At 52.2% G+C, this 27,761-nt stretch overlaps 1 protein-coding gene across 1 annotated transcript in view; it reads right to left on the bottom strand.

Annotated features, from left to right (window-relative positions):
* The window catches only part of LOC144724331 (microtubule-actin cross-linking factor 1-like), a 229,210-nt gene that overhangs the window by 27,787 nt on the left and 173,662 nt on the right, over positions 1-27,761 (bottom strand). Inside the window, exons 67-83 of the mRNA XM_078603370.1 lie at positions 27,265-27,372; positions 25,208-25,426; positions 15,559-15,762; positions 13,607-13,889; positions 11,667-11,893; positions 10,412-10,534; positions 9,893-9,994; positions 8,468-8,569; positions 7,739-7,912; positions 7,178-7,333; positions 6,240-6,437; positions 5,187-5,315; positions 3,386-3,577; positions 2,908-3,063; positions 2,058-2,264; positions 786-905; positions 110-279 (exon numbers count right to left, since the gene is read on the bottom strand). Coding sequence (XP_078459496.1) covers positions 110-279; positions 786-905; positions 2,058-2,264; positions 2,908-3,063; positions 3,386-3,577; positions 5,187-5,315; positions 6,240-6,437; positions 7,178-7,333; positions 7,739-7,912; positions 8,468-8,569; positions 9,893-9,994; positions 10,412-10,534; positions 11,667-11,893; positions 13,607-13,889; positions 15,559-15,762; positions 25,208-25,426; positions 27,265-27,372 — 2,870 coding nt within the window. The remainder of the gene's footprint in view (positions 1-109; positions 280-785; positions 906-2,057; positions 2,265-2,907; positions 3,064-3,385; positions 3,578-5,186; positions 5,316-6,239; positions 6,438-7,177; positions 7,334-7,738; positions 7,913-8,467; positions 8,570-9,892; positions 9,995-10,411; positions 10,535-11,666; positions 11,894-13,606; positions 13,890-15,558; positions 15,763-25,207; positions 25,427-27,264; positions 27,373-27,761) is intronic.

The following is a 27,761-nucleotide window of genomic DNA, read 5'->3' as shown; positions in this document are numbered from 1 at the left end:
GGGAGTTAACATCTCGCCACCGTGGCTGGCACCCTCTCCTCCCAGAGCGCCCGCAACTAAGCACGTAACCTTTCCCTGGCGGTGTGTCGCGGGCGGCGCTTTCGCTCACCTCTCCACGGACTTGCCGCACACGGTGTCCCAGCGGTCGCGCAGCTCGCTCAGCATGTCGTCCAGCCGCTGCTTGTCGTCCTCCTGGGTGGCGCGCTCACGCATCAGCCTGCCGCCGCGCGCCGTCCCGTCGTACGACGGCTGCTTCCCGCCCAGCGCCCTCTGGAACTCCTGCAGCGCCCGCGATAGCGGGGCGATCGGAGGCAAGGGTAAACGACGCGTTCGCCGCGACGCTTTTTTCCGAGGCGTTTGTTCGTTCTTCGGTGTTTGTTTGGCGGAAGTGACGTCGCCGAATGCCGGGCCGCGTGGCGAGATGCGTGGCGGCGTCGCGGAGAGGCGAGGTGCACGCGTGGCGAGTGACATCGTTGCCTTGGCTGGAGAGGCTTGTACATTTAGCGCTGGACGTTCATATTTCTATATATTTTGCAACCCTTTGGCTGGATTTTTATCGGGTAAGTCGTGCATGGGAATGCAACCCTAGACTAAAATGTAAGTTACCCTGGACTAAAATGTAATCAAACTACAAGTGGATACATTCTGTAAATTATTTTATGATTTTATAGTTTTTCCCATAATTCCATCAACAAAAATATTCACTCTAACATCTCATCGAATCGAAACGCTTGATAACATTTTCAAATTCATCATCCGGATCCGACTGTGCCACCTCTGCCCACCTTGTGCTTGGAGAGTTGGCACTTGATTTTGCCGGGGTCGTTGGCGATGTCCAGCTCCGTGTCCAGGTTCCGCTCCGCCTCTTCCAGCCAGCCCATCAGCCCACTCCACGACTCGTGAAACTGAAAGTCGCGCAACCATCGAATTACAACGATCAATTACGGCCATCGTGCAGCCCCCCGGCTCAGAAGATCAGCAGGCACCGTGAGATGTTAACTACCTCGCCGAGTATACAGGAGATCGTGGGTTCGATCCTGACCCTGATTCCTGTATATTTGGAGTTTGCGTGTCTCTCTCCTACGTGGTCGCGTGGATTTTTTTCCAGGTCCTCCGGTTTTTTCCCTCCACATTTAGAGACACACGTTTAGAGTAGTTGGCTGCTACTATCAATTTAAAAAAATAAGAAGCCACTCCATTGGGACATCATTTGTGTGGCCAGGTCACTTCTGAAAAAAAAAGCGATATTGTTCAGTGGGCCGTACCTGGTCAAACACTTATAGACTTGCGTCAATTGCACCACTGCCACATGCAGCACAAAGAGGAATGCTTTCAAGTGGGTGCAGTGTTTTTAAGCGATGAAAATACTTAGAAATAATAACACTGATGCGAAAAGGAGGTAGGATTTAAAAACGAAAGAGATCATTTTCAACGGCGTATGAACACCTTTACGCACTGTTTAGCTATGAAGTGTTGTTTATTCCCATTTGCCTGCATTGTCGACATTGTACATTGTATTTGTCTGCGATCACTTCCTCACTAAGTGATCAAGTGATTCTGTTCGTATTTTATTACCTAAAATTCCTGTTCGTTCCGGCTGCTCAAGACACACTGTGTGGGAGATGCGGTATAAATAATAAATTATGCTGATAATGCTAATGGTGCATGTACACGCATGAAAAGTCAGCGATTTCCTGTTCAAATCAGCATTGAGGCGGTGCCCATCTCCGAGCCAGCCGTGGAAATTCCACATTCGTATGGCAGGTGCCGAGTCCATGCATACGACAATTGCTGTTCACTTCCCAACAAAGTCAACTGCCAGCGGAGACCTCCAACACATCGACCGTGGCGGGACGACGGGGGGTGGAAGGGGTAGGCGCAGGATTTGAACTCACAACCATTCTCATTTGCGAGCCCCGCTCGCTCTCTCTCTCACGCCAAGCCACTAGGCCGGTCTGAAGTGGCCGGCTACGGACGAGGCCAGTAATGCCCGGGGCCGGCTACAGAGCTTCACCGAACCCCCCGTGGCGATGTCGACCCGCGGGCGGCGCCGTCACCTGCTTGGCGCGCTTGCGCGCGTCCTCGAGCGCGCGGCTGCGCTCGAGGGAGCGCTGCGCGACCTTGTCCCAGCGCGCCGACACGCTGAGCAGGAGGTTGCGGATGAGGGCGCCGTCCTGCTTGGGCGCGGCGAGCTTGAGCTGAGCGCCGGCTCGCTCCAGCTCCACCAGCGCCTCGCGCCGCCCGTTCAGCTCCGTGACGAAAATCTGGGGGAGCGGCGGCGTAAGTCGGGAGAAGTGAAATAAGAAACGTGAGCGACGACGACGACGACGAATTCGTGTGGTCGATGGGGAGCTGCTGTTAGAGATTCAGCTCGAAGTGATTTAGCCATTCACAGATGCTTTGTCTGAGACTTGGTGAATTGCTGATATACTCATTTGCTCACCCATTCACCCACCTATTCACCCACCCACACACGTATCCACCCACTCAACCACGCACTCAGCCACTCACCCATCCACCCACCCACCCATCTACTCATTCACCAACCACGTTCACATTTTTATTTGGAGCAGAGCAAAGTTTTCTACGCTCCATGGTTTGGTGTCTGTAGCCGCAGTCACACTATTTTCCACTTGCGGAATAATTGTGATGATGATTATAATGAGCACTCACTGCAAAGAGTAGGCAACTGCTAACAGGCAGAGACCATGCTCTGCCCACTAATCATCCTTCTCGCCTTACCGCTGAGAGACAACAACCAACAGCACCTTCTGTTTTCATTGGCCCAATGAAAAAACGGATGGCACCGCTCAGGCGAAAACCATCCGCCGCCCACCGCTAGCGGGCAACGAGCAACCCTCCGTCCAGCGCGAGCTGACAGGCTCCACCCATCTGTGCAAGCCCCACCTTGTGCTCGTCGACCTGGAAGAGCGCCGTGTCGAGCACGAGGCTCGGGGCGGTGGCCGTGCCGATGGCTCGCTCGGCCGCCGTGAGCCACACGATGAACTCCTGCAGAGAGTTGTGGAACTCCGTCGCCGAGGAGACCGCCTCCTCCAGCTTGGCCTGGTCCACGGCGCGGAGGGAGACGTCACGAGAGAGAGAGAGGGTAAGATGGTGAGGCTGGTGATGGTGATGATGAGGCCAATGATGACAATGGTGAAACTAATGACGATGACCCTGATGATGGAGATGTGACGATGAACGGTGCTAACAATACGTTCCGTTACGCACGTACGGTGTTTTGAGCAGTGCCGGGCCCATTTCTACCACGGCATATGCATAGAGAGATATATTCACGAATGTAGAAAGACACACGCGGACAAACGCACGCACACGATACGCAGGCAACGCGAGCCAGTGCCTGCCCGCGCGCACGAGCCCGCACCTTCCTATCGTTGAGCTTGGCGCGCACGCAGTCCCAGCGCTGCTGCAGGGCGCGCAGCCCCTGTTGGGCGCCGTTGCACGACGGCGGCGGCGGCGGCGCGGCCCCCTCCTCGCCGGTGTCCTGCAGCTGGCGCCCGCGCTCCAGCAGGTCGTAGTACGGAGCCTCGCGCGCCTCCATCTCCCGGCACAGCTCCTGCAGGCGAGCCCCGTCATGCACGTCACGTGACCGCACGTCACCGCACGGCCGCCATTCGCCGCTAAGTGGCGGTGACGTCACCACAGCGCTTTTGTGCAGGGCTGCGTGAACTTCAAGGCCACGTGAACTGCAAGGCCACGTGAAGTGTCGAACGACCGCTGGTAGGTGGTCACGGGATAGAGCCTGGTGCCACGCGTCGACTGACTGAGATGACTGGCAGACGTAGCACCTGTGCCCCCTACTGTGCCAACTTGCTGTGCTTTAGCCGCCCGGCACTCTGCTCATTGTTCCGCAGAGACAAGGCAAAGATCCCCCGTATAGCCTTCCCATACTGTTATGGCAAGTGCTGTTAGCGAGCACCTATGAGGGCCGGCACTGACAAACCAGGGGGTGGGAGGCCAGCACCACTACGTTTGGCCGCCTTTGTCTCCCCAGTGGTGATATTTACACACCGCCTCAGGCACTCATTTGAAGACGAGTCGACCTAGGGGAGGCCCAGGACCAATTCAGATAATCGTCACTTGTGTTGGCCAATGGCGGAGCCAGGATTTTAAGGTAGTGGGGGGCAACCCCTCCAGCAATGAAAAATGATAGGAGTCGTTAGTAAGTAAGGAGTTGTCCCTTGCTGTGTGTATATTCAGAACTCTCGCAGAGCAGTGCATCAACCAATGTTAGAGGACGGCCTGCAGAATGAGATGCCGATCACACACGAACCACGCTGTGTGATTGGCATCGCGCTCACTGAAGGTGAATGCCTTCAGGGAAGTCGTGTACTGTATACGCAACTGCGCACAAATCTGAGTCACTTATAACCGCTTTGCCGTTACTTGTTGCCGATTATGGACTCAGACTATTGTCCTATCATCTCATAGAGTCCCTGGCACATCATATTATTCTATACCGTGGCATTGGGGGTCACAAAATTACGATTTATTACTAATAAACCCCAATGATCATTGGGGGGGCACGTGCCACCCCACCCCCCCCCCCACTGGCTCCACCAGTGGTGTTGGCGGTGAACGGTAATCGAACTCGGGTCGCCAGGTTCGTAGCGCAGCACACCAACTCATGCTACCGCTCCCCACTCCCAACAGCGCTTACACACACACACACAAAGACAAAGATCCCCTGTTTAGCGTTAACACACACAAAGACAAGTGCTGTTCACGAGCGCCTGTGAAGGCCAGCACGGCACACACGCACACACGTACACACACGCACACACACGTACACACACACACGTACACACAGACACGCACACACACGTACACACGCACATACACGTACACACGCACGCACGCACACGTACACACACACACGTACACAGAGACACGCACGCACACGTACACACGCACAACACACGTACACACGCACACACACGTACACACACACACACGTACACACACGTACACACACACGCACACACACGTACACACACGTACACACACGTACACACGTACACACACACACGTACACACACATAAGCACACACACGTACACACACATAAGCACACACACGTACACACACGTACACACGCACACACACGTACACACACGCACACACACGTACACACACACGTACACACACGTACACACGCGTGTTTACCAGGTGGGCGTTGAGCTGCTCGCGCGCTGTCTCCGGCAGGCCCCCCGGGGGTCGCGCCATCGCCATCTGACCATCCAGGCGCGCCAGCCACGACATGAGGCCTTGCACCTCTCCCTGAAAGCCTTGGGCCTGTGGAGGCAGAAGGGAAGTTGTAGGGGGGTGGTGGTGGTGGGGGGGGACAACGATTGATTCAGATGATGGTTTCATTCTTCGATATATTTCACTCGACGTGACACCCTCGGACTATAACAACATCTCCCTGCTTCTCCAATGTGATCACGTGAAAAAGTCTGTCATCTAGCAGCGGCATCTATAAATATGAACGTGCAAGAATTATGCTTTTTTATGACCGAAATTGCACTCACCTATGTTACAGCATTATCAAAAGTCTCGTTACTTATTTCAATGGCCTTGTCTACAAATTACAGCCTAATCATTACGAGAGTTGGCGTTCGCGCTAATAGGAGGCTCTTACGAACGTGCCGTTTGTCACGGGCGAGTATCGTCTGCAGTGGTTTCACAGCGATGGTGCCTCGTGCTTTCTACCCAATTAAGTAACCTCCATTTCAAAAACGGTCACGGAATTTGAGAACGTTCACCGTCAAGCGGACGACGCTTCAACACTTGTTTTTATTATTTTATTTTTTACCAGGTAACACCCACTGAGCTATACAGCTCGTTTTCAGAAGCAACCTGGCCACAGATGATGATAGCTCAATGACGTGGCTTATCGCGTGGAATTTTCTAGCAGCTAAATCATATGAACGCAAATTGATTCTCAATGTGGAGGGAAAAAAACCGGAGGACTCTAAGAAAAAATCCACGCGACCACAGGGAGAGAGCCACGCAAGCTCCAAATATACAACAGGCTCGGGATCGAACCCACGACCTCCTCCATACCAGGCGAGGTAGTTAATATCTCGCCACCGTGGCCGCCGCACACACGCAGTATTAACCAGGGCGGCCGCTGGGCTACAACCGCGAACCTCCGCAACGAGTGTCAACAACGACGACGCATCAACAGATGCTCGTCCTCACGCGCTCGGACGTCACCTGCTTGAGGGCGGCCTCCAGCTGGCGCTGCCTCTCGTCCGTGTGCTTCAGCACGGCCTCCCAGCGGCGGCCCAGGTTGCCGAGCCGGCCCCGCAAGGCGCTCGCCTCCTTGCCGTCCGCCTGCCGCACCAGCCGGCCGCCGGCCTCGCTGACGCTCTCCACCGTGGACTTGTGCGCAAGCACGTCATTCCGCAGGACCTGCCGGTGCGTGCAGGGGAGGTGGGAGGGGGGGGGGGGGAGATGCACCGTCGCCGCGTTTGTATGCGTGGTGAAATTCTTTCCCTCCTACTATCAATTTGCTAAATTAATGAGCCACTTCATTGGGATGCGCAGGGGAAGGACAACAAACTAAACACAAAAAGCAGTTCTAAAGACATGAGCGGCAAGTAAGCGAGTGGGTGAGTGAGTGAGCGAACAAGTGAGTGAGTGAGCGGGCAAGCGAGTGGTTGAGTGAGCAAGTAAGTAAGTGAGAAAGTAAGTGAGCGAGTGAGTGGGTGGGCGAGTTGGTGAGTGAGCGGGTGAGCAAGTAAGTGAGCAAATAAGTGGGCAAGTGAGTGGGTGAGTGAGTGAGCAAGCGAGCGAGTGGGTAAGTGAGCGAGCGATTGGGTAAGTGAGTGGGTGGATGAGCAAGCTAGTGAGTGGGTGAGTGGGTGAGCGAGTGAGTGGGTGAGCGAGCGAGTGGGTGAGTGAGCGATTGGGTGAGTGAGCGAGTGAGTGGGTGGATGAGCAAGCTAGTGAGTGAGTGAGTGAGCGATTGGGTGAGTGAGCGAGTGAGTGAGTGGGTGAGCGAGCGAGCGAGTGGGTGAGTGAGCGAGCGATTGGGTGAGTGAGCGAGTGAGTGGGTGGATGAGCAAGCTAGTGAGTGAGTGAGCGAGCGATTGGGTGAGCGAGCGAGTGAGTGGGTGAGCGAGCGGGTGGGCGACTGGCGCTGCGCTTACGTGGTGCTTCGCCAGCTCGATCTCGATGTGCCGGGGGTCTCCGCTCGCCGTGCGTTGCTCGGCCAGGAGCTGCTCCGTGTGGCCCAGCCAGGTAAGCACCTCGGACAGCGCGTGCTGGAACTGGCCCAGCGCCAGCAGCGACGCCTCCAACTTGTGCTGCAGCACCACGGCAACAACAGAGCAGAGAGATGTTAACTACCTCACCTGGTATGTAGGAGGTCGGTGGGGGGGGGGGGGGATGTGCAATGTGGGGGAGCGGTCATGATTGTTTTGGTCTTCGTCACCGCGATGATCAGAATCAGAATATTTATCCTGAAGAAATCCGATGAGCTATGAAGCTCTTTTTAACAGATGTCCAGTTGGGTCGGTGAGGGGATGTGGGACGCGGGAAGTGGAGGTCAAATTTGTCTTGGTCTTCGTCACCGCGATGATCAGAATCGGAACATTTATTTATCTTGGGGAAATCCGATGAGCTATGAAGCTCTATTCCACAGGCGGTGGTGTCAGGGGAGGGGAGTGAGTCTCATACGGCTGCCACCGACTGCAGCCAGCGGGCGGCACCTGTCGCGTGACGATCTTGCCGTCGAGCGACTCCCACCGACGTCGCAGCTCTACCAGGGGAGACCTCAGCACTTCCTGCTGCGGGGGGTCCTCGCAGCGCCGCAGCAGCAGCTCTCCCTGGTGCGTCAGCCGCTCCATCTCCATCTGCTGGCCGTACGCCTCCGCCTTGAACGCCTGCGTGCGGGGAGGGAGGGAGCGAGCGGTGTGTGAGAGCGTCGGGAGCGCGGATCGTGTCGGAGTGGCGTGCGCGGAGAGGCTGGCCATCGAACAAAGATGGTCGCCGCATCGCGTAACTCCCGCTCGGAGAATGTCAATCTGATCTTTCATGCGACAGACATTTATCAGCGGCATGGCTGAAAGTGGAATACTCCTCGTGGTCACTTGAAGGGATCTCAGAAGTAGTTCTGTGATATCTCATTCCGCGGGCCGTCCTCTAACATTGGTTGATGCACTGCTCTGCGAGAAATCCGAATATACACACATCAGCGTAACAACATGGCACCGATAGCCGCGTGGAATTAAATTGTAAAAAAAGACAAAACGAAAACTCTCGGTGGCTGTGTGACCTGTCGATTAACGCGCTGTTCTCCGAGCCAGTTCGCACTGCATCCGACGGTCCCACAGCAGCAAGACGTACAGCTTTCACAACAGACCTACAGGTGTCGTTTGCTTCGGAGAATTACCAAAGCGCGCATCATGCCCTAAAGCGGACATGAAAGGAGTCCTCACCTTGAGCTCCTCCATCTGCCGCTTGACGCTCTCGAGATCGGTGCCCACTGGGGGCATGGCTGCCAGCTTTGCCTCCGCCATGTCCAGCCAGTCGAACATGCCCTGAGCACACACGCGCGCTTCGTTCAGTTGCCGTTTCATCGTCACGGTGCAGCAACCGCTCGCTCGCTCGCTTGCACCACCGCTGGCGGAGAGGCCTTCCCTCGAGGGGATTGTGACCTACTCTCAACCGTGGCCCACGCTTTACCCCGTCACGCGCGGACCTGCCGATGGGCTGCGGCGTAACCGCTTACACTGCTGGGGAGATTGAACTCATGACCTCTGGATTGCAATTCCAGTGTGCTACCCACGCCATCAACGGCACCCATTGACAATGGTAGTTTTATTATTATTATTATCTATGGGTATAAAGATACTAACTGGGGTTGAAGTGCTTCAAGTGCACTACTCCTTTTGCGTGCTGTGAACCCGGCAAGCTGAGAATCAAATCCCGGCCATGGCCAACATCAGTGGCGAGTGATTTCGGAACTGGCCCTGCGCCTCCTCCATTACCAAACCATGGTCAACTTCTTGGTTCTTTCGGTAAAATCACGTAGAAGGGAAGTAATAAAATAATAAAAATAAAACATAATAAAATAATTCTCACGAAGATTCGGCCACAACGCAAGCAGCCGTCCTCAGGTGAAGAACAGGTCTGTCGGGGAGACAGCGTCTGAATGAAACAGCACCATGCTTGGAGCGTATATTTAATCTGGGTTGGACGGGGGGGATAGGGCGCCTTGACAAAAGAATGAGGACGTCCTCACCTGAGGACGGCTGCTTGCGTTGTGGCCGAAACTTCGTGAGAATTATTTTATTATGTTTTATTTTTATTATTGTATTACTTCCCTTCTACGTGATTTTACCGAAAGAACCAAGAAGATGAATCCCTGCAGTCACGAAAGCTTTAAATCGAAACCATGGTCAAGTTCGGTCAAATAGCCCCCGTGACCGACACGGCACAGGGGAAACTTTTATCCAGCAATGGATTGATCGTGGCTGATGGTGGTTATGATGATGCATTTCCTTATCGATGCCTGGTATCAATTTTAGACAGATGGTATCAACAGGAATCAACGGGTCCTACTTTGGACATCTGTGAAAACTACTGGACATCTGTGAAAAAAGAGCTTCATTGCTCATCGGATTGCTCCAGTATAAATAAATATTTTTATTCCGTTTTCGTCGTCGCTACATCTCTGTTTCACAAGAGACAATTTACGCGACCTTTCCCAATATCAAACAACGAACGATGGCGGTGGAATTATGTAATATATATGTGTGTAACATATGGGCTGCAATGCATCTCGGGAATATGATCCCATGATTTATTTGCACGCCCTCCTGGGCGTGTGGACGAGTGGCGAGGGTGGGGGAGCCTCCCACCTGCAACGCATCCTGAAACTGGATGGTGGCCTGCATGGCGTCATCCAGCCGCTCCATTCGTTCCCTCCAAGTGCGGTTGACGGTCTCCCACAGGCTGTTCAGCTGAGAACGAGAACACGCACAAAACATTTCCATGAACACGCAAAGACCTCCCTCCCGCAGTCGCCTTTAACAGACTGTTAGCGAGCGCCTATTAAGGCCGGCACGGCACGTGAAGAGGGTGTGGTGTGGACAGCACCACGCACGGTCGCCTTTTTCTCCCCAAGGGCCGATGTTTACACACAGCACCAGGTACTCATTTGAGGCTGAGTCGACCTAGGGGAGGCCCAGGACCGGTTCAGATAATCGTCACTGGTGTTTGCCGTGAGCGGGAATCGAACCCGGGTCGCCAGGTTCGTAGTGCAGCGCGCTGACCGCTACACCACCGCTCCCCGTACGTACACACGCACACACACGTACGTACGTACACACGCACACACGCGCACACACACGTACGTGCGTACGTGTTTCAGGTCTCACCTCGTCGATGCTCTTCTTCACCTCTGGCTTGTCTGGGTCGCCGCAGGCCGCCATGAGCTCGCAGCCCACCCCGCCCAGGGTGTCCAGCTCGGCCTGCAGCCCGTCCGAGTCTTCCTTCAGGGCCTGGTGGGGGCCGAGGGCGGCGGGGCGAGAGGCAAGGGGAGAGAGAGACCCGGGCGGCGGGGCGAGAGCGACGGCCATGTGAGATTTGGCACTCGTTTTTATCGACGCCGCCGTGCGGACGTCGTGGGCGAGTTGACTCCCTGTCGCGGACTGAACTACTACTGAGAACACGTCACACGCTCGGTGGCATGCGTACGGTGATCACGTCACGTTCGAGTTATCCATATTACGTTTCTTTCACCTTCATATTGATTACAGCGCAGCAAGATTGCATCGTAAGTGTCATCGTTACAAGTCGTGCGGTGGTCAGCGTGTGCTGAACATACACAAGGTGTAAGATCTTCTTGGTTCTTTCGGTAAAGTCACGTAGAAGGAAAATAACAAAATAATAAAAAAATAAAAATAACAAAATAATAAAAATAAAACAAAATATTATGTTTTATTTTTATTATTTTGTTATTTTCCTTCTACGTGACTTTCCCGAAAGAACCAAGAAGATGAATCCCTGCAGTCACGAAAGCTTTAAATCGAAATTTAAGGTGTAAGATGCAAATGGTGACCATGACAATGTGGCTAACAGTGGTGATGACAATGGCTAAAATCATGATTAATGGTGATGATTATGATGAAGATGATGGGGATGGTAATGTAGATAATCATGTGCAGGATGGTAAATGATTGCAAAGTGTGTCGTTAAAACCCGCCATCACCCGTCACAGCATATCAGTAAGATTTGTCACGTAAACAGAACGTGGCCAATTAGTTAATGCTTCAGCACACCGGTGTGTTGCAGAGCCAAGCCACAACATTTACAATCTGAGCACGACTGAAAGCTAATCAAATACTACGTAAAGATTGTGATGACGTTGAATGGAACCACGACAACGATGGCGAGCGTATTACGGGGAGATATACTCTTCGTTTTTTCGGTAAAGTCACGAGAAAACTAAGAGTATGAATCCTTGCAGTCACGAAAGCTTCAAATCTAGAAGTATTACGGGGAGATCGCGTTCATGAGGATGAAGACGATGACGACGTTGACAGTGACGACAACGGACAACAACAACAACAACCATGACAACAACAACAACAACGACAAACGACTAAAAAAAAAAACCTGCCGCTTCTTTACCTGCATCGCCTCCTGCTGGAGTTTGATGAGCGAGGGGTCGAGGGCGGGGTCGTCGAGGTCGCGCAGCGCGTCGTGGGCGTCGCGCAGCGTCGCCGCCAGCGCCGCGTGGTCGTACCAGAAGCGCTCCGACAGCTCCAGCACGTCGAGGAGGTGTCCCTCGCGCTCCTCCGCTCGCACCGCGATGTCGCCCCACAGGAACACCAAGCGGTCCATGCGCTCCTGTACGCCTGGTGGGGTCGGGTGGGGGGGGAGAGTGGGGGGAGCGGTGGGGGGGTGAAGGGAGAAGAGGGAGCGGGCAGATAGAGGCGAGGGTCGCGATGATTCGCGGCGATGTTCTCCGCGAGTCGACGATTTGCCACGGGTTCGAGGTCAAGATTCGGTTTGCGGGTGGCCAGGTGCCGCTTTTTTCTGGACAGCTGTGAAAAAGAGCTTCATAGCTCATCGGATTCCTCTAATGCAAATACATATTCTCATGTTTATATATATATTCGTTACACCTACCGGAATGGACAAAACGACGCGTGGCATCGTGAGCGTGAGAATCGAAGTGGAATCCTCGAATCGTTACACGCCCGGCGTAAGTTCGCGCAAGGCCTCCCGCATTCGCCAAGCGAGGGTGCATTCGGACGCCTGACCTAATGTTCACAAGTGTCTTTAATTTTTTGTTCATTGACAAAGATGACACCAGAAATATAACTTCTCTCGCGAGAAACGCGGAGAGCTGGTCGCACTTCTGCGTCCAAATACCCCCCCCCCCGCACCCCTTCTGCAGTTTAAATGGAATCGCAACGCAGCCTCAAATCCGCCCACGGTGGTGCGAGACCCTCGCGCCTATCCTGGGACGCGCCGACCGCGGTAAATGCAGCCTCAGTTTATGTGTCTGACAGCTGACACCACCGAGTCACCACCCCTGAACCTCGGTGACGTATTTCTCATCGCCTATGTTTAGAAGGTTGACTCATAAAAAGTTGTTTTTTCTGTTTTATTATTAATGTTATTGTTGCCCGTGGCTGGGGAATGCTTTGCCTGAGCAGCGCCGTGCGAGAAACAAGTCCAATGTATTTAAGGCAACTGTATTACAATCCCTTATAATCCATACGGTGCCATATGATAATGTAATAGATGGTGATGGTTCTGATCATCGCAATGATGAAGACCAAGACAAATGACCCGCATCCCACATCCCCCCACTGCCCCTACCGGACATCTGTGGTGTAACTTTCTGTCCTCGCCCAGACTGGAAAGAGAGCTTCATGGCTCATCGGATTCCTCCAGACTAAATCAAGATTCCCATTCTGATCATCGCGATGACGAAGACCAAGACAAACACGAGACCTTATCCCCACCGCATCTACGGGACATCGTTGAAGAAGAGCTTGAGAGCTCATCGGATTCGTCCAGTCTAAGTACACATTCTGATTCTGCTCAGCGCAACGATGAAGACCAGGACAGAAGGCTGCGGTCCATCAGGACCAAAACCTCACGTCATAAAAACAGTTTCTTCCCATCCACTGTTGGCCTCTTCAACAAGGCCAAGGGCTTAAAATGACTTTTACACTTAAATGACTTTTACACTTACTATAACATTTTATCTACGTAATTGCACCTAGTCATACTTACAACGTGTTATCTTATTTGTATTTTTGTATTCTAAGATTGTATATTATGGCTAATTCACATTTTACAGTTCACATTTTATACGGTCTACTTATTCATAATTTTAAATACTTTAGCCCGTTAGTATTAGTTATACTTTGCAACGTTAGTATAGTTAGACTGTATATCACCTATTCGAGTTTTCAAGATTGCTCAATGTTGAATGTATGCACCTTCCGGCCATAGTAAATTCCGTGTATGTGTAAACTTTCATGGCGATTAAAACCGTTTCTGATTCTGAAATACGAGACCCACATCCCTCCATCGCCACCAAACCCTCCCACCTCTCGCGGCGAACCCCTCCTCGGACGACACCGACGCCGTCCTCTGCCGCCCGCCGTCCGGCGCCGGCGCGTCGAGGGCGAGCGAGCGGGCGATGAGCTCCTCGCCGCGCGCCCGCAGCGCCTTGAACGACGGCTCCAGCTTGTCGAGCTCGGTGGCGACGGCGCGGTTGTCCGACAGGTGGTCGCGCAGCTTCTCCGTCTCGGCGGGCACGGGCGGCGGCGAGCGCAGCCGCTCCGAGATCCGCTCGAGCGCCTCCAGCATCGGCTCGATCTTCTCGTGGAACTGCGCGGAGGAAGCGAGGCAAAGCACCCGGCGTCACCTGACGGCCGCGCTTTCACAGAATCCTTCGAGAGGGTGCCGTGTCGCGTACACCAACAGAGGGCGCACTTTTCCACGCGCGCTCTGCGGTGAGATCGGCGCTCGTCGCATGACAGTCGAAAAGATGTTGAAATAATTGTACAGCTGGAATTTAGACAAATGCAAGTGTATAGCTTAATTTTTTTAAAGACCCTTTTTTTTTTTAGCAGTTATTAGTGACTCATGAAACCTGACACCCCAGCTTCATCACGGATAGCTGAAACCTGGATTCGAACCGAGGTCCTCAGCGGTAACCATCGAACAAAGACGGTCACCGCATTGCGCGCTTTCGATGTGCTTCTGGAACGCTCTTCCTTGCGATATTACGAAGCCACTGGAGCTATGCACTTTTAAATCATCTAGATTGAAAACTAATTTGTTGAGAACTGATTTTTGCGTTAAGTTTGTTGAACTTCCCCCGTACGGTGCGAAAGAAGTTCAACGAACACACATGCCCTCGGATTTCAAACACTGACATTTATAAAAAAAAAACGAGAAACACTGCAAATAGTCCCAATGACTCAACAGAACCAACGTTATCCAGTTCGGCATCTCACCTGGCAAGCTCAGCCGTGAGCTGTGAAATGTAAATATAATTTAAGCACGCGTTTGTTTGCTTTAGTTTTGAATCTCATGACGGTGTTTGGACGACGGCAGATTGGGAGTGAGCCAGGGTGAAATTGAAAGCAGGACCCCCCCCCGTCACTTCACCACTCGGCTCTTGAGAAGAGAGGCTGACAGCGGAGGTGGGAGGATGAGTGAAGTTAAGGCGTGTTGGGTCCTCTGCTGCCATACTCGCCACACGTTCAGCCGGCAGGACATAATTAATGCCGATGACGACAATTCGTATAGTCAGCAATCCAAATTCAACCGCATTTGAAGACACTGTACAGAACAATGGCACATGGGCATCCTGGGGAAATGATGCAAACTGAGTTATTTATTTGTTTTGTAGAGAGCGCGCAAGGGCCGGTCAGTCGCAGTCTGAAAAAAATAGGAATGTCTCGAGCCTGGACTTGAACAGGGGCAGGGAGTTGACAGCACGGATGACTGGGGGATTGAGTTCCAGGAGCAGCAGATAAAATGTTGTCAAACACCGCACGTGTGCAGGAACGAGAGGGCAGGGGAACAAAGGGGGACGCATCCCACCCATCCCTCCATCATTCCCATCTCTCCCTTTCATCCCTTCTTCCCTCCCATCCGTCCATTCCTCCCTCCTTTCCATCCTCCCTCCCTTCCTCCCTCCTCTCCCTCCCCCTCATCCCATCCCTCCCATCCTTCCCTCCCTCCCCTCCTTCCTCCTCATCCCACCCCATCCCCCACCCATCCCTCCATCATTCCCATCTCTCCCTCTCATCCCTCCCTCCCTCCACTCCCTCCCCCTCATCCCATCCCTCCCATCCTTCCCTTCCTCCCCTCCTTCCTCCTCATCCCACCCCATCCCCCACCCATCCCTCCATCATTCCCATCTCTCCCTCTCATCCCTCCCTTCCATCCCTCCCTCCCTCCCTCCTCTCCCTCCCCCTCATCCCTCCCATCCTTCCCTCCCTCCCCTCCTTCCTCCTCATCCCACCCCATCCCCCACCCATCCCACCTGCGAGGAGAGCTCGACGGCCTCGTCGAGGGCTCGCGCCCGCTGGAGCACGTCGTCGCGGATGGCGGCGTAGAGCTGCTCGCACGACGCCTGCTTGTCCCGCACCGCGCCGCCCTCGCCGGCGCTCAGCTCCGCCAGCCGGGGCCCGGTCTTGCGCAGTCGCTCCACGTGGGGCTTGTGCTCCGCGATTGTCTCGCGCAGGTGCTGCGTGCGTGCGCGCGGGGCGTGCGGTGCGGGTGTGCGAGGGAGTGGGGCACGCGTCCACACAAAGACAAGAGGTCTGCCGTCAGCGGCGTGGCGTGGGTTGGCGTGGGCCTCGGTACAAGGAACGGAACGAGATGGATGATATAATTTTGATGATGGTGGTAAAACTATTTAAATTATTTTATTTTACCTGGTAAGGGCTCACTGAGCTATTTATCTTTTTTTTCTGAAGCGACCTGGCCACAAACGATAGCGCAACGAAGCGGCTTATCACGTGTAAATATATCGCAGCCAAATGTTTTAAACGCATGTGATTCTAAATATGGAGAAAAATCCACGTGAACACAGGGAGAACATGCAAACTCCAAATATACAGGCGTCAAGGTTGGGATCAAACTCACGACCTCCTGCATACCAGGCGAGGTAGTTAACATCTCGCCACGGCGGCGCCCCCCTGATGACAACAACAAGGCCGACACCTCTCGAAGCCCTCCTTTGGGACATATTACAATGCTGACAATGAAACTGCCAACAACGACTCAAGTGGAACAAAATCGAGAAATAAAAGACCCAATAAACATTTGAAACACGGTCTACAGGAAAGCCACCCACACGGATGCCTATCTTAAGCCTGACTCCCACCACCATCACGGCCCAGAAGAATTCCCTCATCAAAACACTACACCATAGGGCCAAAATCTTAAACAAACACAGGATCCAGGTTCGTTTCTGCATCAGCAGCAGACCATGCTTTCCCACCTGATGACGGATGCTTGTGTTGCGCCCGAAACGTCGTGATATATTTTATTTTATACCTACATGACATTACCGAAAGAACCAAAGAGTAACATGTGTTTGCAGTCACGACGGCTTTTCAATTGGGCAGGTCCTATCAGCGTGGATGAAACAGGGGTCGCCAGGTCTCTCCCGTTTCACCACGCAACTCGGCCGATTAATCTCTCATTAATCAGCCCCGACACTGATTATGTCGCCGACATAAGCATCTCGCGTAGGCAAGCGGAATGAACACCACAACTTAAATATTCAATTTAATTAGCAGCGATCCTGCATTTCTACATTAGCCAACCTGCTAACCTTTATAAGGTTACGCGTGAAGAGAACACGACAGCAGATTGGTGGGCGATGTATGTTTTTGGCATTTACAAAAACATACACACGCACATCCATGCATGTGCAAAGACAAAGATCCCCCGTATAGCCTTGACAGACCGTTGGGGCAAGTGCTGTTAGCGAGCGCCTATGAAGGCCGGCACGGCACACGAGGGGGTGGGTGGCCAACACCACGCCCGGCCGCCTTTGTCTCCCTCGTGGTGATGTTTATACACCGCACCAGGTACTCATTTGAGGCTGAGTTGACCTAGGGGAGGCCCAGGAACGGTTCATATAATAGTCATTGGTGTTGGCCCTGAGCTGGAATCGAACTCGGGTCGCCGGGTATGTAGCGCAGTGCCGCTAACCACTACGCCACCGCACCCCGTACGTAAGCACACACACATGCACACACGCAGATGCGCACACGTGCACGCTCACGTCTTTCAGAATGACAGCACTGACCGGGAACATAATGACAACCAGAATCACGGTGGGGATGAGACGCTACCACAATCCACAAATTCCTTCCTTTGTTAGTCTTCTTGGGCTCCCTTGAGGCTGCACTGGATTAACCCAGCGGCTCCCAGGGGGGGGCCCAATCGAGGGCTCTGGGCCACCAAGAGGCCCAGCAGATGCTGCTATCTTGCAGCTGCAGGGGAACTGCGATGATGGGGCAGGGCCGTGCACATACCGTGCGTCTCTCTGAGTGTCTCCGGTTTGAATGTTCGAATCCCGCCACCTGCACGGCATGGCGGTTGAAACGATGGGCACGTTTGTTTCATCCCCCATCTGTGTTCCGCACAGCAGTTTAACATGACTAAACTAACCTATTAACTATTTTAACTTAACCAGGTAAGGCCCACTGAGCCACCTGGCTATCACAAATGATAGCTCAACGAAGTGGCTTGCCACGTGGAGATTTATAGCAGCCAACATACTCCAAATGCACGTTCCTTCTAAATGTGTTGGGGAAAAACCGGAGGACCCGGAGAAAAACACACGAGACCATGGGGAGAGAGACACGAAAGCTCCAAATATACATGCGTCAGGGTCGGGATCGAACCAACGACCTCCTGTATACCAGGCGATGTTGTTTACATCTCGTCTTTATCCAACAATGGATTTACAAAGAGTTGTAAAAATAATGTTGTTAAACGTAGGCGCACAAAGGCCTTCTCTTGCAGAGGACACAACCGCGTTTGTATTTTTCCTACATTACGATTATTACCGTACTCGGAACCCATCGGAGAGAGCTCGTGTGCAGACGTCAGACAGATCCTCACATCGTAGCATCGGGAGGTGCGGTGGCGGCGTGGAAAATTAAAGACACAAGCCACGGCAGTGCGACTGTGTCCATGCAACCCAAACCACGGACCAAATCGTAAGCCGCTGCAGTTTGTGCCCAGTCAACGGTGAAGGAACAGCAAAATGACACGGACTGTCTCCCGAAGCCCTCTCGTCACGGCGAGCGGACCTCGGACATTTGGCATTTAGCCCCTGAACATTTCGCTGCTGCCATCGTGCGAAATAATGAAATCAGTTGAGCTCACAGTGACTTGTTTTTTTATCATCGCCATTGTGTTCTGATTTACTGGCTCACAGATGGCCTCCTGGGAATCCCTCGGGGTATCCCTTCCCCCACGGAATCCTTCCTTCCAACTGAGACTCCCGGCATTATCAGACGACCACAAATATTTACAGAGGCGATCACGATGTTACCCGCCGCGGCACCCAACCCCCATCCATCCACCCAACCCCCCATCTAGTAATCCTGGTCTGTATTCTCAATTGAGTAATCCGTGACAGGGATGAATTTACTGTGTGAAGCATGGGCAACCTGCACACTCATTGGTTACGGATTCCGAATTGACAACAGCTGCCGTCACACTACACTTAGTTTGGTGCTGAAAGAAATAAAATGTTACAATTTCTGTGATTCTGTTACTTACACACACACACGCAAAACAGTGGGCACATTCGTCAATAACACTCTAAGAAACAAACGCATATATAATAGGAAACGTTTCAGACAAAGGCTCTTCTTAAGAGCACAACAGTTTGGGGTGCCTCTTACAATCCGGTAGACGTGTAAGCGTGTTCATAACCAGATGAACCGGCGGTCCAAGATTCACACGCGTGCATCGCGATCGGACAATTCACCATGTCACGAAAAACGCCTAATTACGTCGAATGCCCTAATAACCCACCCATCAATTTCCAACATTGTTCGGTGTTCCGCAAATCGGCTGCTTGTCCCGCCATGCCAGTACAAGAAAATTAGCGATGGGGAAAACCCAACGTTTTAACGGTAACCCGAAGCGAGAGCTGTGCCAAAAAAGTAGCCACAGAGGACGAACGCTCATGAATATGGCTCACTCTCCATGCTGCAATTTGACGAAGCCCAATATCTACCCATGTATGTTGAACTTCTTTTGCACCGTACGTAGCCAACCGTGCTAATGGAAAGTAAAAAAAAATGGCAGGGCTTTACAGTGCAGTGGCGTGCTTTGAATGCATCGTCGCCCAGCCGAGCGGAATGAGAAGAAACCGCCTTTTGTTTTCTGCACATTTTTCCATCTCGTTTGGTCGGGCGGCTCGAGGGGGTTGACGATGTGGTGATTTAAGGCCTACGCTCGTCGGTGCCGGAAGGCAATGGCAGAACACAAACCGTACCTCTCCATAACAAAGGCTCACCCTCTTAAGCCTCACCTTACCATATGAATAAAAAGTGTGCTGTACTTGGCCCTTCCCCCCTCTCTAACCATTATATAAACGGAGTGGTAGCTCCTGCAATCTCTCATTTGCTTGATACAGCTGTCGTGGCTGTGACGGTTCCACCTGAAGACGGAGGCTTGTGTTGCCTCCGAAACGTCGTGATTTTTATTTTATTTTACTTTTATTAATTTTAATGTTTTACCTACGTGACTTTACCGAAAAAACCTAAGAATACGTATATATTTTCCGGCGCTTTTGACTCCGGCCTCGACGTTAATAAAAAAGGACGACGATTCGCGAAAAAAAATAACGGGAATGGAATTCGCGCTGCGTGTATTTATGTCAGCTCCGGTACGCACGGTTGGCCATGTACGGCGCGAAAGAAGTTCAACATACGTGCGTACATCACGCGCGCTGCCGTGAAACGGCGTGGTTTGGCCAACGAGCGAGCTCCGGCAGAGTCCCATCGATCAGCAATTGTGGACCTCATTTAACAAGTCGCACGTTTTTTTTATTATAAACAACTCAACGTTGCTAAAGCAAAGGGAAGAAATATATCAATTTTGACCATTGGGGCGCGGTGATATATATTTTTTGTTCGGTCGCGCGGTAACTTTTCTAGTGTAAAAAAAAAAGCGAGAGATTATTTTAAAAAATCCCCCACTTTGGGTGCGTGTTTTTTGTTCCGTACAAAACCACGCCAGTTGTTGCAGCTGTGAACCGTAAACACATCGCAGCATTCCTTGGATCCAGTCGCCTGAGCAGCCGCGAGCTCTCCTGCTCAACACGCCGCCACCTAGATATTTTTTTTAAATTTCACATTATTTTGTTCAGAGAATGTTGTGATAACTTCACAGGTAAAGAAAGACAAGGGAAAAAAACAAAGACAAAGATTCCCCCGTGTAGCCTTAACGGACTGTTTGGGCAAGTGCTGTTAGCGAGTAGCACCTACGAAGGCTGGCACGGCAACACCACGCCCGACCACCTTTGTCTCCCCAGTGGCGATCTTTTTACACGCTGCACCAGGTACTAATTTGAGGCTGAGTCGACCTAGGGGAGGCTCAGGACCAGTTAAGATAATTGTCAGCCGTGATGCGGGAATCGAACTCAGGTCGACGGGTTCGTAGCGCGGGGCGCTAACCGCTACACTTCACATACACACGCACGTGCACTTCAGCGCTTATCACAAGCCCTAGTAGGCAGTGCTCGAGAGAGTGGATGGTTATTGCCTCTCTCGCTCTCTCTCTCTCACTCGATCTCTCTCACACCAAGTCGCCTTCTTATCGATCTTCTATCACCACGGCTCCTGTTCCCGTGATATTCCTAGGTCGATTCCTCCACTCAAGTGGAGGATTCGGTCGACCAGAGTGACTTTTCCATCTCATCCATGCTGTCTTCCACCAACACACTACCTACCACACTACAGGTCCAAATACTTATCTTCCTGCTTCTTATCTCGCACTGCTTAGCCTTCGGAATTCCCTACCATCGTCTCTTTGCCCAAGTTCTTAAAACCTTGCTCGACTCAAGAACCGTATCAACTCTTATCTATTCAAAACTTCAAGAGCGGCCAATTGGCATTTTGGGCCTGTGCTCAACAACCATGATTGTGGCAAAAAAATAAGCAAAAAAAAAAACGAATTAGCAGCTATCAAAACTATGAAACTAAACAATTTTTTTTTATTTTCCCAGGTAAGGCCCACTGAGCTCTATAGCTCTTTTTTGTAAGATGCGACCTGTCCACAAATGAGAGCTAAACAAAGTGGCTTATCATCGTGTGGACATTTATAGCAGCCAAATTCTGGTTCTTAAATGTGGAGGGGAAAACCGGAGGACCCGGAGAAAAATCTACGTGACTACGGGGAGAGAGAGAGAGACACACGCAAACTCCAAATATACAACAGCAGGCGTAAGGGTCGGGATGAAGCCGACGACCTCCTGCGTACCAGGCGAGGGAGTTAACATCTCGCCTCTGCGGCGCCAGCTGGGCCCAACTCTCATCTGCCCTAGCAGTGGGCATCACTGGGGGCAAGTTCCCTCCGATCTGGGGCAGGGGGGAGTGGGGGACTTCCCTTGTGTCCTTGATGGCATCACGGGTCAAGGGTTCACAAAGGCGAGCTGGCAAGTCGCGATGGGGGGGGGCTGCGATGGGAACGCTGGGGGAACTCTAAACTCCACTCCGCCAACAAGCTGCTCGGCCATGACCTAACATTTCCAGTGTGCGCCGCACATGCAGCTCAGGGGACATACTTTCCATTCAACCCTCGCCGCTGCCTCGTCTCTCCCCCCCACCCAACTCTCCACCCCAACCCTTCTGGTCTCAACCCCTTGGCTCTGTAATGTTGCTATCGCTTGCTTCGTCTTTCATAAACCCCTCCACCTCCGGGGCGGTTAAGAGCACGCGGTGGCCCCCGGACTCCGCTCGCTAACGGCACGAGCGGAGCGCCGCCTCTCACCTCCTCCGGAGCCGTTTGCCCATCTGTCAGGTTTCAGGCAACAAAAGCCGTTTGGCCATATATTGCGATCGGGCGGCTTAGCGAGAACGTCACCCCACACCCCTTCCCCCCCCATTCATTACCCCACACAATCCGTTTGGCATTTTCATGCCCTGTTTACGCGACACTTCAACGGCTTCTCTCTCTCTCTCTCGCTCTCTTTTTTTTTTACGGCTCGCTTTATTTTAAGGATGTTTCTTTGGAGTGGAGGGTCATGGAAGCTTGCGGATGGACCGCCGGCTTAACCCCGCTTTGGTGTTCACGTAAACGGGGTTTTATGTCGCGACGTCGGTGGATAGGCACGCAAGCCTCGCTCGTGCCGGGTGGAGGGCCCATCGAGGCCACTTTGACATCTGTTGCGTGGCAGGTATGGGAAGAACGCGGGGAGGAAATGGTAGAGAGCAGGGTGTGTGCGAAAATAATGCACAACTGCAAATTGTGCTGTGCGAATATACCGCTTAGAATGTCAACGTCTGCATCATCCTCAGCCAGAGTCTATCCACTACTGGATGAAAGTCTCGCCATGCTCTCGCCATCCCTCACGGTCCTACCGTGCTACAATTAAAAATTCGCAAGGACGTATTTCCGCGTGTATGTTGAACTTCTTCCGCACCGTACGTAGCCAACCGTGCAAATCGGAGGTGCGGATATGCCAGTTATATAAGAATTATAAGCGCCACGTACAGCTAGATTATGCCTCGTGAACTCTGAGAAGCGGAGGAGAATGTGTCGTTGAACCCGCCACCACCCAATACAGCCAATTAGTAAGGTTCGTGGCGTAAACAAAGCGTGCCAATTCGTTACTAGCACAACACCGGTGTGATGGAGAGTAAACCCAGAACATTTACAAACCTTACTAATTGGCTGTGTCGGGTGGTGGCGGGTTTATATTTACGCGATCTAACTTTACCGAAAGAACCAAGAATACCAAAAACCTCCGTGATGAATAATATTTGCCGCGAAAACCTACGTGTTAAACCAAGCGAAGGAGAGTCAAACACTTTGTTACTGCTTGGATGGGAGACCACCAAATTAAAAAGCCAGACGGTGGCAGTCCAGCAGTGGAGGTGCAGTCCACGAGGATAGATTTTGGTCCACTGACTGGATTGGGTCTCTCCGCAATTGATTCCAATCTCTGTGCGGAGCTGTGAGTGTAAATCCCGCGCATGTTGTGTGTTCCAAAACGCGCGCTAATGATGGAATTTGGCCCCAAAACATCCCGCAGACACAGGGGCCCTCCTTAAAGAAACATCCTTGAGCCTCGGTGAGGCCTTCCTGGGCAAGTCGTCGACATCGTAATGCTCACCAACAATGATGGCTATTTAAGTAGGCGAGTGAAGCCCATTTGACCAGAAAAAAAACCCACATGGAGCAATAGCCAATTAAAGGGCGAAACACTAATGACGTTCAAATAGCAAGGGATTAACATTCCAGATTTTTTTTTTACATGCTGTATATCTGTAACGCCAACAGGGCTATATACAGTGAGGCTAAGGGTCTTTTTCTTTAGCGAGTATCTTAGTCGTTGAGCATTTACCGCTGCATTTGCCCACCTGGTTTTCCATCTTCAGTCCACGCACCCGCACCAGATATTTCACTTGTCGGTTACCAACTCGGGATGCCATGACTTTTGCGAGGCCCCATTTCTTTACGTGGCCAATGACGGTGAATCACGTGACGACTATTTGACAACGAGGGGGGGTCATCGAGTAATTCACTCTCAGTAGTTGTGTAAATACGGAGGTGTCACTCAAAGAAGTTTTGCTATCTTCAGTGGTACCACTTATCTGTTGTGGCCCACGAATTCCCCCCCCCCGCCCCACCCCCTCCCCTGCCTCCTCGGGGATTATCTCTACACTTTTGTGACCGGGGATTTCACCCAGCACGGAATCCGGTCCGGGGCTCGTTGCCGTGTACCGAGTCCAAACCACGCTCTCGGACAACGGAGCAACAAGAACAACGATAACCGACGGCAATGCCTTCGATTTCCCCGCGCCTCCGATTTAGCACGAAAGAAGTTCAACGTACATACATACAACAGCGCGGATTCAGTGCGTTTCAAAAGAGAACGCGTTCGGTTGCTCACCCCCCCCCACACCCTTCGCCCTCCTTGTCGCCCATTCTGTTCCGCCAACAACACTTCCCGCTGGGGCGACTGTGAACGCGTCCCCGCTGGCCCGTTGATAGCCGCAGCTAAGTTGTTTTTTTTTGTCGGAAGCAGACACGGGTCCCCGTGTCGCTGACGTCGAGTTATTCACGGTGGAATGCGGTGTGAGCCGCGCGCTGTGCGGGGTTCGGGTCACTGCTTCACCCCCCCCCCTCCACGTTATCTCAACGCTCATTCCTCACTCAGGCGAGAGCCATTGTCCGACGAGAGCGGTGGTGGTGGTGGTGGCGGTCGGGCTGATGAGGGGGGAGCAGGAAACAGCCTCCTTTCCGTCTCCGCGCAGCAATAAAACAAACGCCGCCTTCCCCCGAACATCCTCCTCCCTTTGACGACATCTGCCCCACACGCGCCCCAGAGCCGCAGAAAATCCATCCCGGACATCAAAGTTCAAAAGCCGTCCCTCTGAACGCAAGGAATTAACTCTATAGGCCACACGAAGGCAGCATCGAATTTTCATTAACCCGACGTAGATTGTTTTTGGCATTGAACAGTTTTTGAACAGTTTATATGGAGTGATCTTGACAATAACATGCGATAAATCACGCAGTATTTGTTTAACAAAGCCTGACCCTGCTGATTACACCCGGAAGGTCAAAACTCGTTCAGGAATTTCCCTGCTCAAACAAATGCTGCTGCATAATATTGGTCGGCATAGCCAACGGGCGTCAGGGTCGGGGTCCAACCCACGAGCTCCTGTATACCAGGCGAGGGAGTTAACATCTCCTAGCCACCACGATGTATATGATATTTGGGGCATGACAATAGACTCAGGCCACCGTCGCTCCTGGGTCTGCGAGTAACCTTTGTGAGCATTTTTTTTTTGCTTGGCTGTGTCGGAGGCGGGGGAGGCTTCTTAACAGCACGCAAATTTGGCCCAATCATTACGCGGCCCGACCTCGAAATCAAACTGCGAATGACGAAAACCGGCGAGCGTCCCGCACGCGCCCGGCCGTACCCGCAGCTCGTCTTGCTGCTGCCGCAGGGAGTCCGGGTCGACAGCGGGCGGCCCCAGCGCGGCCAGGACGGCTCGCGTCTCGCCCAGCCAGGGCTCCAGCTCCTCCAGCGTCTCCCAGAACTGCGACGCCAGCGTGTGGGCGCGCTCCAGGCGCTCCAGCCGCTCCGCGTTGGCGCCGCTCGTCGCCTCGAATTCGCCTCGCAGGAGCGCCAGCTTGGCCTGGGCGTGTCGGCGGGAAGGGTGGGGAGGTGCGAGAGAGAGAGATAGAGAGAGAGATGATATTATGAAAAATAAGAAGAGGTTTTGTCCTTTCTGGCAATAAAACAGTCGAAACGTCGTGAGAATTTTTATTGTTTAATATTTTTATTATTTTATTATTTCCCTTCTACGTGACTTTACCGAAAGAACCAAGACTATGAATCCCTGCAGTCACGAAAGCTGTAAATCAAAACGTGAGGTGTTAAGATGTTCAAACGCCAAGGAATCAGGTCTGCATTAACGACACGTACTTGTGGTGAACATGCAAAAGAACATGCTCTGATAATACATGCACTGTCTTTGAAACTGATTGGCCTACACCAGAAAGGGTAAAACATATTCTTATTTTCATACTTTGATACTGGCAAAAATGGTCCCACGATCGAGGTGATATTGTTGTTTAATCTCTCAAACTTCTGGACCTTAAATATAAATTCGATTGCACCGGTTTACCGATTGCATCGGTCTGCCACGCACTCTGACTAGTCGCGGCCATTTTGGAAATGGTCGAAATAAAATGAATTTCACCGGTTCAACAACCGAGTGATTCTACCACGTGCTCCACTATCGGTAACCTTGTCCTCACTATCCGAGTCTGGCTTCAAGAGGTTTTACTGCACAGGCCGCGTTTGAATGCAAGCAGCGGGCTAAATATGGGTTGAAAGGGCCAAGCCCTGTTAAGAGCCACACATTAATATTGTGGTGCGCTCCTTCAACGCACGAGGAGGAGCAGAAAAACGACACAAATTCTCTTCTGAAGCCGTCTCGTCGTGGCGAGGAGCAGATCCCGACATTGGCATCGAGCTCCTGAACATATTGCTGCCGTTACACGCAAGACGGGTACAGTCGTGGGTCCGTAACTTTGCAACGTTAAGTTACGAGGAGCTGTTTGCCGGTGCTCTTTCTGCAGATAACACAGAGACCCAACCTGTGTTTCCAGACACAACGGGGGTTGTCCCGCGGCAGGCCGTGTTTTCGCTCGTCTCTCTCCGCGTGTGTTGTGTTTATTTTAACTTTGTGCGGTGGGATTTCGCCTGACACAATCGTGAGAATACAGAGCGCATTCCCCAGGGGACGGCTCTCGCGCAAGTTGAATTAAACACCTCCCACGCATTCTTCACGCCGACACGGAGTGAGCGCAATGCCTCGTGCGCGTTTTTAGAATGACCAGCGCAGCGCTGGTGATAATAATGATGACGACGACGATAATAATGATGGAAGGAAGAGGTGGATTGATTAAAGCTGATGATAACGATGATGAATAATGATATTGGTGGTGGTGATGATAATGATGATTGTGATAGTCGGTGTGTGATCATGATGAGGGTTGTGATGATGATGATGATAGTGGTGGTGTTTTCTAGATGATAATGTTGTATAATAATGATGATTACGGTGGCAATGACAGTCATGATGAATGATGCTGAAGAAGCTAATGATGATGACGGCGTTTGATGATGATAATATTTGGTGGTGCTAAACCAGTGGTAGTATTCATGAGGATGATGACAGTGGTGTTAATTAATGATGATTTTGGTGGTGGTGGTAGTAAACCGCTGGTGGTATTGATCGTTCATTGATGACGATGTTTGGTAATGGTGGTAACACCGATGACGTCAGCAATGCTCCTGCTGACGATGATAGCGATGGCGACGACGGCGCATTTTACGACAACGTTCGTGATTGTGATGACGACGACGTTTGACGACGGTTATTGCGATGATGGTGATGACGATGACGACGATGATGGTGACGTCCGCAGCCCACGTGCCGTCGCGGCCCGGCGCTGGCGGCGTTACCTGCAGGGCACTGTTCTCTTCCTCGCTGCACGACGATCCCACCTCCACCATCGTCTGTTCCAGCGTCTCCAGCGAGTCCTTGTGTCGCAGGATGTCGATGGTGAATGCCTGAAGGAGGAAGACGTCGTTCGTTCATTCATTGCCATCGAGAGGAGCGCGGTTGCATTACTGGGAGGGTGAAGAGACGGAACGGCAACCGCCGCCGCTGACGCAAAGCGTCTGCCTTCAATTCAGCGGCCTTTATTTAATGGCATGCAAAGCGCTGGCCACAAACGAAACCGCAATACCTCGCTGATGTCGTCATGGAGCATAAACCATCACGTGAACTCCGGTCATCCTCGCAGCACACATCGTGCGCTTTCAGGTGCGCTTCTGCGGCCGTCTGGAACGCTCTTCCTTCAGATATTCGTAAGCCACTGGAGCTATGCACTTTTAAATCGTCCGACTTGAAAAACTCATTTGTTTGGAACTACTTTCTGTGTTGAGTTTGTTGTCCT

This window comes from Lampetra planeri, chromosome 2 (assembly GCF_965212315.1).
Source record: "Lampetra planeri chromosome 2, kcLamPlan1.2.h2, whole genome shotgun sequence".
NCBI classification, from domain to species: domain Eukaryota; kingdom Metazoa; phylum Chordata; class Hyperoartia; order Petromyzontiformes; family Petromyzontidae; genus Lampetra; species Lampetra planeri.
The sequence above is the reverse complement of the archived record's forward strand: the minus strand, read 5'-3'. Positions and strand labels throughout refer to the sequence as shown.